This window comes from Misgurnus anguillicaudatus, chromosome 2 (assembly GCF_027580225.2).
Source record: "Misgurnus anguillicaudatus chromosome 2, ASM2758022v2, whole genome shotgun sequence".
Classification (NCBI taxonomy): Eukaryota; Metazoa; Chordata; class Actinopteri; order Cypriniformes; family Cobitidae; genus Misgurnus; species Misgurnus anguillicaudatus.
This window is the reverse complement of record NC_073338.2, coordinates 35,741,768-35,758,713: the sequence shown is the minus strand read 5'-3', so window position 1 is coordinate 35,758,713 and position 16,946 is coordinate 35,741,768. Positions and strand designations below refer to the sequence as shown.

General features: G+C 37.9%; 1 protein-coding gene across 1 annotated transcript; it reads right to left on the bottom strand.

Moving 5' to 3' along the window:
- Positions 1-1,671: 1,671 nt before the first annotated feature.
- dvl3a (dishevelled segment polarity protein 3a) lies at positions 1,672-16,599 on the bottom strand. Its single transcript, XM_055202973.2, has 15 exons — positions 16,057-16,599; positions 12,481-12,550; positions 10,709-10,827; positions 10,491-10,606; positions 8,828-8,969; positions 8,315-8,408; positions 8,145-8,214; positions 7,358-7,497; positions 7,161-7,237; positions 6,977-7,044; positions 5,780-5,929; positions 5,412-5,543; positions 4,631-4,798; positions 2,867-3,070; positions 1,672-2,642 (listed from the first exon to the last, which is right to left on the bottom strand). Exons 1-15 carry the CDS (start codon positions 16,215-16,217, stop codon positions 2,314-2,316), a joined length of 2,040 nt encoding a protein of 679 aa, XP_055058948.1. The 5' UTR covers positions 16,218-16,599; the 3' UTR covers positions 1,672-2,313.
- Positions 16,600-16,946: the final 347 nt, after the last annotated feature.

The following is a 16,946-nucleotide window of genomic DNA, read 5'->3' as shown; positions in this document are numbered from 1 at the left end:
CGTCTGAGACAGTTTAGTAAAAAAAGTTAAGGGCTTCTGTAGAAACATGGTGGTACAAAATGGCGACTACCATGTAAGGGGACCCTCGGTGTATGTAGATAAAAACATCTCATTCTAAGGTAATAAACACATAACACATAATATTTTCATTATAAAAAGGTCTTTATACACCCCTAATAATATAGTTTTGTATATTATTTTGCATTTCTGTCAAGAGATCCTTTTAAAAATTACACACTGCACCTTTAAATTACATCAGAAATGGTAGATTTTAAAGTTTATAACAACTTTAGGGACACAGCAGTTTTACTTGGCAATTTTATTCAAAATTTAATAGTAACACTGATTTTGTTCTGCTGGTTGTTTTCCTATCGACCAATATTTAATTTCATACACAACTCTTTAAATTGCATTAATGGCCGTTTCTCAAATTTGTAGGCTGCCTACGTCATAACACTGCCTTATTTCATAATATTAACCATTATAAAGTTTACAATTATACTTAGTTAATCGTAAATAGTTGTAATATGCTTCTGACTTGCGAATGTAATGCTCAGTTAACTGAAATAAGCCAACCTTGATGACGTATGCAGCCTGCATATGACCTTCGCAGTGAGCAGCCTTCCGTTAGAGAAACGGCCAATCAGTTCAGAAAAACTAGCGGTTCTGCGCAGACCGATGCAGCGTATGACATCAAAGTCCCGCGAGAATTAATCGAAAACAGCGTTCCATTCGCGATACTTTGATGTCATACGCTGATCGGTTTCGCAGCGCCGCGAAAAGTCGAACACTCCTAAATGCTTGAGTAACGCTGCCCCCTTCTGGTAAAATACCAGATGTTAGTTCAGCTATTACATTATTTGATTGTTAAATACACCTTATAAATATGACGTAGTATTGCATTCGAATATTTTCCTTTAGATTGAAAAAAAGTTACGGATAACATGTGCAATTGTTAACCAGCGGCCCTGTTATTTTCACATATTTGGCATCAATTATAAAAGAAAAGCCATGGTTAATAAATTGCCATGCTAAAAAAAAACAATAGACACCATCACAGAAATCCTATTTGTTTTATTGGGAATTTTATTGGTTCTAATGGAATATGGCCCAAAACACACTACAGTGTAGTGGTTTTAATGGTAAAAGCTAATGGTATTTTAATGGAAACCATTAGAATTTTCTGTAATGGTTTAATTGTTTTTTTCAGCAGGGTGGGTTAAGCTGGTCATATTTTGTAGTGTATTTTATAATTGAACAGATAGGTTTTCTCTAGTAATTTCTTAAGCTTTTTGTCAGTTTTGAGGTTTAAAAAAATCATATATGCTTATAGTCATTAGTTACTACCTTGAGCTGATTACTTTGGTTATTGACTGATGTGTTGTCATCTTTTTTTGCTCTGGTTTTAGATGATATATACTTTGCGTCTGTGCTGAACAACCATCCTCTAGCTTTTAAATCCAATTGTCCCTAAACAACACTGACACATACCATTCAGTATTTGACAGATGGTCTTTGTGGGCTCTAAATTGTTGACGACATTCAGAGTGGTTGGTGAACCTTATTAGCAAACAAATAATGGAAGCAGATGTGGACAGACACACAAACGCAGAAACATCTGGATTCCAGATTAAATCTTAGAGTTCAAAAAGGACTCAACACACACACACATATGTATGCCAATCCTGTCACAATAAAACTATATTTATAAATTAAAAAAAGAAATCTCCTCAGCATGGTACTTCAAAATTCTCCCAATGCAATATTGCTGACAAACACTGAAAAATATATTCCCAGTAAAAACTATGTCCATGAACAATGTAATATCTGCACAAGAAAGTTAAGAGAGTAAAAAATGTAAAATGGCAAAAAAGAACCTAATACACATTAAAACAGGGCAGAGGACAAAAGAAATTGCGCATTGAAAATTGATATTTACGTCCTTGGTTGGACTACATTCATCCTCACACCCATATAGTGTTTGTAACTGAATCCCACTGAATTATTGCTTTTTCCCTCTTTTTTTGCCCAAAAGAAGAAGAAGATATATTTACATTTTCTCGATAACAATACATATCCAATAATGTCTATTCTGAGGTGATTTTGTGAAATGTCTGTTATTGTATGCAAAAACCGATGTCGCTTAAGTATGCTAATTTCTAAGACCCAACTAATGTTGGGGGCTCACAAGCTGCTGATCTTTTTAGCTCAGCACTAATCCTAATTCTAATTGGTTGCACTAGTAGGCCACGGTTTTTGTAATCCATAAGGCAAAACAGTTTGGGCACTTCTGCTCTAAACAGTCGCATAAAGTCACATGATGTCAACAAAGAACTCCCCGTTGGCTGTGTTGCACGAGCGGCGAGAGCCGGTGAGTTCAGGGGGAATGTTGCCGAGGTGACGGCCGGATGGGGACCCCGGGGCGCCCCTTGCCGATCCCTGCTTAAGGCTGTAGCTGTGAGATCGTGAGCTTCGCACGCTGCCCTCACTTGGAGGCGCTGCCGAGCGTTCGCTGGGGGCTCGTTCCCTGCGAAAATCGAAGTCGTGTACTTCACCCAGTTGGCTTCCCCCTCCCACCCTGAAGTCTCCGGCTGCTGTCTTTCCCTCATTCCTGCTCCAGCTGCAGTTTGAACCACTGCTCCCTATAAACGATAACATAAGCTGTAACTTCACAAGCCAAGAAACATTCGTAATGACTTCAAATGGTATGATTTAAATTATTACTCATGGATGTAGCACCAATAGAAAACCTACCAATTTTAACACAGGTATGTTAAATTGTTAAGTTATAGCAATAATATTAAGGGTTAACATCGAAAGCCCTGCTAACAGTAACAGCACAACACAACACACAAGTCTCTCTTACCTTCACTGTGCTGGCTGCCTGCACTGCCTCCACCTGCTTCACAAAAGCTGTGAGCTGGATCCGGTTGAGAATGGGATGGTGGATAATGGTAAGGAAATGCTGTGGGCCAAGGAGCTTCAGTGGGATGAAGCAATGGAGCCAGAGTGTCCTGATCAGACGCCCCACTGGACCCATCATGGTCCTGGAGAGAGAGGTGTGCCATATCTGAAACAAAAGTCAGGAGAAGTGTCAGGACAAAAAAAATAACATTTAAACAGTCTCTCATCTATGTGTATATTCTGTGCAATGGATTGTACAGTAATGGTAACAGATGACAAACACAGTACTTGGCTTTTAGTGGGCGGAGAGAATATAAACATACTGGGCTGTGAACAGTTGGCTATGCTCTGTATATTGTGTCCGATTTTCAAACATGACTATGCTAAACATAGCTCCTTAAATATTTATACAGCCACATAATCGAAGAGAAAAAGACCTTTCTATCATTTGTTTACATTGGCCTGTATGAACCAGGTGGTGATCATGAATTCAACAACTGGAATATAAAACTGGATTTAAAAACCTCACGAGCTTGGTGAAAGAATGCAATTGTTTAATTCAAATATACAATGCTCAAGTATCAAGTGTAATCTATCAGTCACCCCCAAAATTTGAAGTGTTTGGTTCCAAAATGCAATAAACGCCATAAAAAAAAGAGTTACTGCCAAAAGCAGTATTATATCAGGTTAGTATTTAAAAGTAAATTCTTAATTTTATGCAAATACAATATCTGCCATGTTATTCTGTCATCTTTTTTCCCAAAACGCAATGAACGCCACTCCTCCTTTTCTGCAGAATGCAATAAATCTGCTCACCAAATCACAGCGCACCATTCCACGCATTGTAAACAAACGATGGCGGCGCGTTGAGTACACAAAATCCTAGTTTTCCTCTACTTTGTACTTCGTGATTAACAAACAAACAAAAACAAAATAATATTTTAATGGCATTGCTAAACATGTGGTTGTTTTCTGTGGAGAGAAAGAAATGTAAGCCATCAAAATCTAATAATTTACGCGCAAGGCACTCGGGAGCCGTTTGCTTGTTCTCCCGACAGCATCAAGCTTCTGTCATGCTAACACATTGACCACAGGGGATCTTATGAAAAACTTTACATTATTTTACTCAAAGCCAAAACATTATACAGCTGATCGCTGTGAAAAATTTTAAGCGACGACGTCCCAAGTATAACCGCAGCAATGACAGTGTTCTTAATATGACAAAGTAAGTGTTTTGGTTAATGACATTAATGTTTTTTATCAGTGTATAGCACTAGTCAACTAAATGAAAATAACATGGTAAAGATGAATGCACATTTATATACTTATTCAATAGATTTATAGCATTTTGGAAAAAAAACATTTATTTATTGCATTTTGTGGAAAAAATAATTCGTTTTTATAATAAATCTTTGAAAATCAAATTATGGATTTGAATTTTTAATGTTATTATAACCTAAATATGCTATGTGAAAGTTTGTAACAGAAAATAGTGGTTTTCATCTTGTCACTTTCTTGGTATAGAAAACACTTTTTTACCGAAATTAGTCAAAATGGATTTATTGTGTTTTGGAACCAAACTCTTCATTTGTAACTTTTGGCAGATGCGTTTATCCAAAGCTACTTACATTGCATTTAAAGTTCAAACATTTGTTCAATTCAGGTGCTACCTGAGAAATAAACCCATAACCTAGACTGTGCTAGTTGAGCTAAATGTCTGACTTACTGCCAGAAAGATCTCCAAAGATGTAGTAGCACTGTTCGGAGAAGGTGATTTTGTTGACAGTGTGGCGGATGAAGCCGGCCTTTAGCAGGTTGCTGGCGTACTTGCGTGCTTCACGGCGATCTGCAAAGCCCTCCACATGATGAAACAGCCAGTCGACCACATCAGAGCCTATAAGCCAACATACTTAAGTTATACACCTGATGATGCAGCTATTAAAGGGCCCATGGCATGAAAATCTGACTTTTTCCATGTTTAAGTGCTATGATTGGCTCCCCAGTGTTTCTATCAACTTAGAAAATGTGAAAAAGATCAACCCAGTAACTTAGTTTTGGTAAACCATTTTCTACAAGCACATGAAAAAATAGGTAGTTGAAATGTGGCTCTCCTTATGATGTCATAAGGAGCTCTTATTATAATAATACCACCCCTTAATCTGCACTATCCAACCACAGCACTGTCATTTAGTGCAGAGAAAAGCACAAATGAGTTTTAATTGCAACAAACCACCATCATTGTGATCAGTGTTTGAATTTCATCCGCTCATTTGCATTTTAAAGGACACACACAAAATGGCACATTTTTGCACACACCTACAAAGTGGCAATTTTAACATGCTATAATAAATTATTTATATGGTATTTTGAGCTAAAACTTCACATATGTGCTCTGGGGACACCAAAGATTTATTTGACATTTAAAAAAAATCTTGTGCCATGGCCCCTTTAATAAATATTCTCCAACACAAATGCAAATCAAACCAAAAAACTATTCTTATCTTGACCTATGAAAGCATTGGCTATAGTGATCTTCAGCCACATCCTGTCTCGAACCTCCAGACCTGAGTCTAAGCAGGCCATTGCTTTTGCAACTGTTGCCATGTCGCTGTGGACGGACAGGTGGTAGTCATCAAATCCTGCCAGGTGAAGAAAAACAGTTAGGGTCAGATTGGGACTGAACTTTCACATAGGTAAAGGTTATATTGCGAAACTAGATTGTTATTCTTAAAAAATCTGAGTAATCCTTGACTACACAATAAGTGGTTGCCTACTAATCCAAGTATAAGCAATTTGCAATATGTAGTTTGCTATAGCAAGTAGTACTTGTAATAAAGTTGTGTGCAGTTGTATGTTTGGAGAGCCGATGTCTTACTCTCTGTCTCTGGGATGGAGCTGGAGATCGAGGAGCTAGTGGAAGTGACGGTGCTCATGGAAGGGCTCATGCCATAGGGCGGGTAGACACCCGTCATGGCTGCTGTATGGGACACCCAGGCTGCAGGGTCAATCGGCCGGATGGGCTCACCTGGGAACAAAGGCAACCAGTAGTCAAAAAAGCTGCATGGAAAAGCTGCTTCAAACCACTCAAGTAGCACACCATCAGATATACATTTTGTGTCCTGATTGCAGAATAATTGTGACCTTGGATCACAAAATCGGTTATAAGGGTCAATTATTGAAAATTGAGATTTATGAAACATCTGAAAGGTGAATAAATAAGCTTTCCATTGATGTATGATAAGGATGTTAGAATAAAACAACATTTGGCCGATATACAACTATTTGAAAATCTGGAATCTGGGGGTGCAAAAAATCAAAATATTATGAAAATCAACTTTAAAGTTGTCCAAATTAAGTCCTTACAATCCTCACAAATATAAAGTTTTGATATATTTACAGTGAGAAATTTACAAAATATCTTTACTTAAAGAGGACATACCACAAAAAATGACTTTTTTCATGTTTAAGTGCTATAATTGGGTCCCCAGTGCTCTAGTCAACCTAGCAAACGTGAAAAAGATCAACCCAGTAACTTAATTTTGGTAAACCATTCTCTGCAACCATATGAAAAAATAGGTAATTGAAATTTGGCTCCTCCTGTGATGTCAAAAGGGGATAATACCGCCCTTTAATCTGCACTATCCAACCATGGCACTGTCATTTAGTGCAGAGACCAGCTCATTTGCATTTTAATGGACACACCCCAAAACGGCACATTTTTGATCAAACCTACAAAGTGGCAATTTTAACACGATATAAAAAATTATCTATATGATATTTTGAGCTAAAACTTCACGTACATACTCTGGGGACACCAAAGATTTATTTGACATCTTAAAAAGTTTTGTGAAATGTCCCCTTTAATATCCTAATGATTTTTGGCATAAAAGAAAAATCTATAATTTTGACCCATTGCAATATTTTTTTGGCTTTTGCTACAAATATTCCTATGCTACCTACTCCAGGGTCACAATTAGTAACACTTTTACCATACAGTTTCATATTTTACATCGGTATCATGGTGTTAAGGTGCTTATGTGTCTGTAAACGAGAGCCAAAAATTAAAACTCACTCCTGGGCAAAGCAAAGCAACTGTTAGGGTTTGGGTCCCAGCATTTGGCAACAGTGAGCGAAACGGGCCTGCAAACGGTAACAAAGGCAAAGTTAACACACACATTATAGTTTTTGATGCTTAACGTGCCATATGAAAAACCTGCACCACTCAAAAGAGCGAATGGGAACATAAAGTGACTCACCCGGGCTTATGCACGATCTCCCTCAGCACTCGTACGGCGTCGTCATTGCACATGTTTTCAAAGTTAATGTCATTGACCTGTGAAGGGAAATGATAATCTGACCTGACACAACCACATATACAACAATCCCAATAATTTGGAGAGTTTCCCTGTGGGATTCTTCTGCTGGAGTGAACACGTCACCATCTCGCCCTCACCTGCAGCAGCATGTCACCGGGTTCGATCCGCCCGTCGGCCGCCACTGCTCCGCCCTTCATTATGGAACCAATGTAGATTCCTCCATCACCTCGCTCATTACTCTGACCCACTATACTGATGCCTAAAAAGTTGTACTTTTCTGAAAAAGACAAAGTGAGAGAAAGTTCAACATAAGCCAAGCCCACTAATATGCGCGTGTGATTTTTTTTTCTTCAATGATAAAAATACAGTTTTAAGTCTGGATGCTAGGCAATAAACCAGTGAAGCTGGTCTCTGTCTACAGGTACACAGATGAACATGTGTGTCCTTTCAATCTTGTAGCAATCAAACCAATAAAGCATATTGTAAATAACTTCACCTTAAAGGTGCAGTGTGTAATTTTTAGAAGGATCTCTTGACAGAAATGCAAAATAATATACTAAACTATATTATCTGGGGTGTATAAAAACCTTTCATAATGAACCGTTATGTGTTTATTACCTTAGAATGAGACGTTTTTATCTACATACACCGAGGGTCCCCTTACATGGAAGTCGCCATTTTGTGCCGCCATGTTTCTACAGAAGCCCTTAACGGACAAACTTTTTTACTAAGTTGTCTCCGACGATGGCATGTTTGTCCGGTGGCGCTACCGTAGCTTCTCTATGTGTTTCTAAAGCGAGGGGTGAGCAGTGGACTGAGCCGTTGGTTGCAATTCGCAACCTCACCACTAGATGCCCCTAAAATTTACACACTGCACCTTTAATTAAACATGACATAATTAAAAATCTTTTAACGCAGACTCACCCATATTTAAAGTGACAGTGATGATATTAAGTGACATGGTGGAATCAGTGATGCTACTGAAAGATGAAGACTGAATAACAAATGACAGAAAGAGACAAAGTCAGTTTCAAATATATATTACATATTTTACTGATCTGTTTAAAGTGTTTAAATCTGTTCTAGTGTCTCACTCTCTCCATTTCTTGGGCTTTGGGTCTGCGTCTCCGTCTGCGATGTCGCCTAATGAGCCGAGAAGAGCCACTTTGCTCTGTTACGCTGCTGAAACTGAGGAACAAATATAATAAAATGAGCTTTCTGAGGCATTCGGTGCATGAAAAATGACATGACTCGATGAATAAGTCAAATGAGTACCAACGAGTATGACAGAAACAAACCATTAACAGCACCAAAAATGATGAAAAACACTTAGTTTTAGAAATGTAACTAATATTGAAAAAGCACTCTTATTAAAAGATACTGTCCAAAAACGTAATAAAAAACCTATTAAACAGTCGTGGCTTGTTCTAAAACTTTGTTTCTTCAGTTGAACAGAAACAAAAAAAAAAAGTATGATTTTATCTAAGATGGCACAAGGGCGAGTACATTAAGAGAATTTTCATATTTGGGCAATCTTTTCCTTTATTCAGCTAACAGTGTACTGGTTTTTCGGAGCGGTTTGCGAAAATGAATGCTGCGAGACTCACCGGCTGGTGGATCCGTCATCCGAGTCAAAACAGCTGCTTGATTCCAGTTCACTGCTCATGAGGGACGAACGGCTGTCACCGATGTCATAACCTCCCAGATCCATTCCTCTGCCGCTCCGCGAGTATCCGTTCTGTCTTCCACCTACATAATATGAATGATCATTAATTTTCAACTTCACTGGTTGCACAACAAATTGCACAATAATACTGTTGGCAGAAATGAAAAGTCTATCCAATCCCTCAAAGGAGGATATTTCTGAAGAGCTGAGTTTTTAAGTAATTTTTTAGGAGTGCAAAGGGTGAATGCCTGAGCAAAACTCACTGCCACGTTGATGTGGTGTTTTGGATAGTTGCCAGGTCATTGCTTTGCGATAACCAAGATGTTTTGTTCGATTGTAGACACAATGCTATGCAACTGTGCGTGACTGTTCACTGGAGCATCCCTAAGTATTTATTATATTTTTGCCCCTCGGTTTGACTTGGGTTCCTCTTAATGTGTGACTTTTTCCGCTTGTGTTATCGTAAAATATGCAAAGTCAAATTGTTTAACAGCAGCACGGCTCTCTTCAAGAAACTATGATTTGAGGTATTGTTTATGCTAGTAATACAAAGTGCATGTGACGATTTATGCAGTTTAAAGGAAAACACCACCGTTGATAAATTTTTTATGTTCTTATGTCAAATTAGATGAATTAATACATACCCCTTTTTTTTTGAATGCGTGCACTTAATCTCTGTACAGTGCCTCGTGAATGTGTTAGCATTTAGCCCAGCCCCATTCATTCCTTAGGATCCAACTCCCCCTTTCACTAAAAATTCTGTCAATATTACTGGGAGGTAGAAGTGCTGCAGACTAAGTGGTCTTTCGCCATACAATATAGTTCTCATTTTATCTGCTTAAAAAAAATCGCCACATTTTATTTTGTGCCACCATACTTACTCATGTAACAGTCTTTAAATAGGAAAAACATGGAAGTGTTTGGTGGCTTCTAAATTCATCTCTGTTTGGATCCTAAGGAATAAATGGGGCTAGGCTAAATGCTAACAAATTCACGGCGCGCTGTACAAAGATTAAGTGCATGCATTGAAATAAGATAGGCATGTATTAATTTGTCTAAGTTAAGGTAAGAACATAGTAAAATATTGAAAAACTGTGGTGTTTTCCTTTAATACCTTTCAACAAATTGTGACCCTGTCTGTGAAATCCAGGATAAAGGTTCAAGCTAATTTTGAGATTAGATTTAGATTAGAAAGCTTGATTTCACTCATTGATTTCAATCTTTGCCATGGTCTTACTCTGTTGATATTAAAGATATCAAGGGTACGTTTTTACAAAAAATAATCTTTACCTTATGTAGGATGATTTTATGTAAAAAACATAAATTACTAAAATTACTTTAGATGGGTTTTAACAGGCAGGGCCACATTTGTTTAAAACCGCAAACCTTATATGAACACTACATTTAGATGTAATGCATTTTACAAATGCTTTAATCCCAATCTAACAGTGCATTCAGTCTTTCCGCTTTATTAGAAAATGCAATCTCTAGGAATCAAACCCACGACCCTGGCATTGCTAGCAATAGTAATATGACTATTGCAAAACACCACAAAATTTTAACATTTCACTACCATCAAGGCAGAGGAAGACGGTGAGACGTACCTGAATGTTCATGTGAGTGTTTCCTGCGTGACCGGTCTCTCTCTCTCCTGTGCGACACCACTGAATCAGTCTCGGTCTCATCATCCACACCATGCCGGCTGCCTGCAGCCTTTGGACTACGCGAGAAGGTTAAAGATCACAGAAACACGTTTAAAATGTTACTGCTGTTTTGTGAATATATAATCATTCATAGAACCCAATGAATTGCTTATGCTTACTGAAAGGATGGTGGTCTTGAATCCCCAATGCCTTGGCTTCTCTCGTAAGACGGCGGCCTGTCGGACTGGCTCTCTGCTACCGAACATCCATCTGAGTGGGAGCCATCTGATGACACGAGCTATTGACACAGAGAACACACATCTGTAGATAACAGTAACCAGATGTGGATGGCTACACATAAACAAATACATGAGTAAACTTTGAGGTCCATACTTCTCACATTCGTTCCTCTAGAGTTAAGCCACATCCCAGTTCAAACTTAAAGGGACACTCCACTTTTAAAAAACAATATACTTTCCAGCTCCCCTTGAGTTAAACATCCGACTTCTACCGTTCTGGAATCCATCCAGCCGACCCGCGGGTCTGGCGGCACCACCCCCAGCGTAGCTTAGCACAATCCATTGAATCGGATTACACCATTAGCATAGCGCTAAAAAATATCCGAAGAGTTTCGATATTTTTCCAATTTAAAGCTTGACTCTTCTGTAGTTACATTGTGTACTAAGACTGACAGAAAATTTAAATTTGCGATTTTCTAGGCAGATATGGCTAGGAACTATACTCTCAAACTAGCGTAATAATCAAGGTCTTTGCTGCCGTAACATGGCTGCAGGAGGCGCAACGATATTACGCACTGCCCGAAAATAGTCCCCGGCTATTGAAAGTTACTAAGGGGACTATTTTTGGCTGCTGCGTAATATCATTGCAGAAGAGTCAAGTTTTAAATAGGAAAAATATCAAAACTCTTTGCTAATGGTCTAATCAGAATAAATGGATTGTGCTAAGCTATGCTAAAAGTGTCACCGCCAGATCCGGAGATCAGCCGAATGGACCCCAAAACGGCAAAAATCAAATGCTTAACTCCAGGGGAACCGGAGAATTAGCATATATATTTTTAAAAAGTGGAGTGTCCCTTTAAGCACCGAGTACTAAAGAAACACCTACTAGACTTTTTAAAAACTCTTATGGACACCGGAAAACCAAAGAGTAGTATATAACACAAATTATGGACACATTCCCCTAATGTTTGACAAGCATAAAGTATTCAAATTCTCTTGTTTACAATATTTAATAATTTAAAACCTACATTACTTTCTGTGACATGCTCTGCTTGAAATATATTGAGCTTTATTTCTTGTGCTGTAACTATGCCTAACACAAGGATGCTCATAGTTTTTTGGTGTCACTGTATTCCTCAGAATCCTCTTTTTTGCACTGTATAAAAATGCCAAATACCCAAACTGTTTCACAAACATTCCTTCAAGATAGTGAGAACTTTGAAAAAGATTGCATGAGCCACAATGTGTCTAGCTGACAACAGGTTACATTCAGTATTCACGTTCTTAAACATTCCCTGTTATCCGAATGTCATGAGAATGTTAAATAGTATGACCAACACCAATCTGCAAAACTTGCTTATTTAATCTAATCTTCTGTTCAGGAACAAAACCATTAGTAACTATCTCACCAAATGCCAACGTATTAATCTGAGTTCAAATGTATGTGTGCTCCTGTAAGAACTGAATAAGATGTTCATTCTGGACGCATTTCATTTAAATATAAATGAGCTCTCTCATAAAACAGATTTTTTCCAACTCTGCATCAAACTGGGGTGAACTTTAAGTAGTCATGACAGGCAGCCCATTGAAAAACAGAAATAAAGCAGCGGCGGCACTTAAGAATGGGGCGAATTAAAAGGCTGATTTATTATGCAGGGAACACAGGGGAATTTGGGTGCAGAGCCGGACAATATGTGCGTTTCTGTTCTCACCCAGCAAATCACACGGCCGTTGTAACAGGGAAGCTTTGCATTGTCGTCCGTGATTTCCTCCTTGACCACCCTAGAGATAAACAAGAAAGCAAGAGATGAAAGGAAATGAATTAGTCAGGTCTATTCCACAATTACAGCTTGTGTAGAAGATGGCTTTCGATGTGGGAATAAATTAGAATACATAAATAAGACAATGCTATTAGATAAAAGAAAAAAAAGGGTTGGATCAGGGAAGCGTAAATCAGATAAGCATGTGCACACATGTGTTCAAAGAATACACAAAGGTCTGAACCGATTGAGAATTCGCAGGATGAGATCCTGAAGTCATAAATTTTGTTGTTACAGCAGTAAAAAAATTCCAACAATCCTTTGTAAAAGACGTTTGTTTCGAATGATCAAAAAAAGAAATTTACAACCAAGTTTAAAGCGACACTAAATACACGAGGTCTTACATTTTAGGTTCTCACATACTGGTCACTACTGGTTTTAATATGGTAAAATATGTATTTTAAAAGGTCCAGCGGTGCACAAATATTTGTTGTAAACTAACACTGCATGAGTAACGGAGAAAACTATTTGCAAAATGCAATTCAGCTATAAAAATAGGTGTAGTACAGCAAGTCACACCCCAACACAAATCGACTTCCCAGGAGTAATTAACATAAACTACTACCTTATACAAACTGAAGAATCAAAATAACTTGATGCTATAAATGCTGTCCATATTGCTTTAAATTGTCCCAGTTTGAAACAGCGATTCATTCAAATCTTCAATTCATTGCCAAAATCTCTAATCCAATCATCATATTTAAAAATGTGTATGGCAAGCTCTTTGACAGAGAGCTAAAACATCAATTGACACATTCAGTTGAGCTATTCGCTTACATATGGCACAAATCTGAGCTGCTTGTCTTTCAAAGACTCAAATCATTATGCTTTTAATGAACTTTTGGAGAAGGGTTTAAGGGAGGCAAAGGGGACGATCAAACTACAACATATTTCATTGGGGAAGGTTGTAAAGCTGCCAGTGTTGAAGCGTTCAGGGCATTCCACAGTGACTGCCTGCAGTTGTTCCAAGTCAACATTCTTTCTCCTAATGCAACAGACAGACAGGACAAGAACACCAGGCAACAATGTTACTTATTTATTCACAAACTACAGCTCGGGTTTAATTAAAGATAAACGTAACACTGACTCTATAACTACTTTCATTGATAAAGAAGGAAAAATCAGGCTACTTGATGGTGATTAACAGATAGGATCACATACAATAGCAACCTAACTTTAATGAATGTATATGTAAATGTATAATCTGAACCTATATATTGCAATTTGCAAATGTTTTTAAGTTTTTTTCAGACCCAGAGACCACACTTGGATGGGACTGGAGGACCCCAGGCTATAACAATTTCTCAGCAAAACTTTCATTAACAACTTTAACAACCAGTCCATTACTACCATAAAGGGACAGTTCACCCAAAATAAACTGTCATTATTTAGGCCAACTCCCCCTCGTTTATTTGAAACCCAAAGCCTTTGTTCCTCAGAACCCTTTTTTTTCAGTACGCATTCTCTGTGCCTGAACTGTTGTTTAGCATTTTTTAGGCTGTTTACTTTAAAATAATGTGTAACAACTGAAACAACAGCAATATCTACAGCAAGAAATTAGAAAAGATGATTTCTTTAGGACACCTAAAACATAAGTCGACAGTTTGACCCTCTTTGACCCTCATTTTTAATATAAAGATTTATGCAGATTTGTGAAAAGTGCAGGATCTTAAAGGACCTTGTATATATTGTAATAGTTTGTTAATACTATTGTTTAAAGTTATTAAAGTAGGTATTTTGCTAACTCCGCTGTCGCGGCTGACTTAATGCTTCTGTTGGTTTGTTGATGGCGAGTTTTTATTGTAAACACCACCGGAAGAACCATAGGTACCTTCTTGTTTTCAGTCACGACCTTTCATGTTTTAACTGGCTCGCCAAAGTCTGTTGTTTGTAAAATCGTCGTTGTTTTTGCTGAAGTTGATTAAAGACAGTCTTGAAATTATAAAGACGTTTAGTTTAATTGCTAAACTACAAGTGAACGAAAATTGTAATAAATTTGAACGACGACCACGGGAGTTTTACCACCCCCAAAAAACTGCTTGAATGGACAAAGAATGTGAAGCAGACGTATAGCCATGTAGTAGATGTCTGTATATAGACTGAATAAAGAGTGTTATTTCGTGTAAATAGTGGTTTGTTTTTTTTTAATATCTGACTTTTCAGAAGTAGAATATGTAGAAGATATGGCAAACAGTTTATCCTTAAAAATTCAGGTCAATATCTCAAAAATTAAAAAAGTTTTCATGATTCGGTCACACATTTTCTTGAATTTTAATGGAAAACATGGGACAAAATAAAGTGATGATTTTCGAGTTTCAAATGGCCAGTATTTTGTTATTCTTGAACCCATAAACATGATTTTGGTCTCATTTAAAAGCTTTTTTCAAGCTCTTTCTATCTGAATAACTAGTTTTAGCAATTAACCATTTTCAAATTTTAGCAACATAGTATACATAATTAGAGGTGTCACAGTGATGCAGCACACATAGTTCTGCTGTGACAGACAAAAAGTAAATACGCCTGAAATATGACAGACTAGTTACCCTAACACATGTTTTAGTTGTCTACATGTATGTTTATAGTGACTTTAACTGAAGGCCTAAGAGGAGGTCAAAGAGTTCGTGCAGGCTCCACAAGGCATTTTGTCTAAATGGAAAGGTTGGGAAAGGTGTGCTGATCCCTAATAAAAAAGACCACGTCATTACAGTTTCAAAAGCGTTAACGTTGTGAAACTAATGTTAAAAAACTCATTTGGATGAGAATCCTTGATTGTGGGGACATATGGCAAATAAACTGCGCATGCGCAAACCACATTTGAGCACATTCGAAGCGATTGTCTGCTGTACTTCTTTGATATGCTCGAATTATAGGGTGGGAAATGACTCAACGTCTTACGTTAAATTGTTTAGTTTCGGCGATACTCGCTCGTAAATGTTTAGAGGTGGAGGAGGCTTGTGAAAGGGAAAAAGAAAAACTTTAGGAACCAGATCTAATCACAATAAGCGTAAAGAAACCCTTGAAACCCACCGATTGTTTTTTGTGTAGTCATGGTAATTTAGACTGACGACGACGAGGAAATTTACGAAGACACTAACCAACTCCAGATATGATATTTGTGGTCTCCAACCATAATCAAAACTAACTAACGTTACACCCAGGCTTGTGCCGTCAGGCCAAAAGCCATATTTGAGAGTAATCCAATCTTAAAATGGATGCCGTCGATAATTTACCAGGATCCAAGTTTCACCTCTGCTGAACCTCGTTCCCACGCTTCACATTTGACTCGTTTCACACACAAGAGCCAACACCACAACTTATAAGCGATATTATATCGGTTTGTGAATGATCATGCCAGTTGATTAGTAATCCCAAACAAGGGAAGAAAACGTGCGCGACTAGCTGGAATTTTACGTAAACCGTTTCAATGCGTGAACAAGTACAAAGAAAACTGACGTGCAAAACGCTCACCCAAAGTCATCGTCCATAGATTTAAAGAAAAACTTGTAGTTTGGTTTCTTGAGCGCATTTTTTAGGTCCAAAAGGGTCACCCTTACGGCAGGGATGGGCAGTTTGACCAGGTATGGAGTTTCCTGGTCGTCGAGATGGTAGATAACTTTAGTCTCCCCCATTGCAGACCGCTGGGGAGAAGTGAACGGTGGTCATCCAGCGCACGGGTTCCCCAGATGCCCCTCCAGAATTGGGTTCCAGTCGCTTTCACCCGCCAGTTGACTTTTTTTGTTTATCCCTTTCTTTCTTTCCTCGCCTTCCTTCGGACTTCCCAGGAATCTTCTGTATCAGCGCAAATATTCCATTTAGTGACGCGTTTCCAAGGTGATTATCGGCCCATACTATTATTGTACTGTATTCTGCCTCAGGAGAACGGAGAATAATGAGTAAAATGTGTGATTATAAGGATTATTTCGGTCAGGAATGCCCTGGTTTCTCGGAGAGCTTGCCTGGTCTCCTTACGGAGGGTTTTGTGTAGCTTTCATTGAAGCATACTACCCGGGGAAACGTGCTCCTTCTAGTGGAGAGGGGTGGTAGGTGTGAAAAAGGTTAATGTGTGGGGGAAAAGACATTTAAATAGCAAGACGTTATGATGCGTCTTTTATGTTCCCTACTTCTTTTTGTTGTATTCTTGTGCTTTTTTTTCTAAAAAAATGTATTTATACTTTGTTTATTGTTTTTTAGAATTAGTTGACAATAGATTATTAAAGTTTAAAAGTTTTATTCACAGTTACATTACATTATCCATGTAACCACACATTTGGCCACTTTTACATTTGTATAAATGTATTTATAAAATTAAAGACAACCACATATATAAAAGGCTGACAATTTTCTTTAAAATACTTGCA

Excerpts from the sequence above, each read along its gene's own strand:
- dvl3a (XM_055202973.2), bottom strand. The coding sequence starts at position 16,217 with ATGGGGGAGACTAAAGTTATCTACCATCTCGACGACCAGGAAACTCCA. Across the intron at positions 10,607-10,708 it reads TCAAGACCACCATCCTTTCA|TCCAAAGGCTGCAGGCAGCC; the intron begins GTAAGCATAAGC and ends CTTCTCGCGTAG. Across the intron at positions 8,970-10,490 it reads ACACTCACATGAACATTCAG|GTGGAAGACAGAACGGATAC; the intron begins GTACGTCTCACC and ends CATATTATGTAG.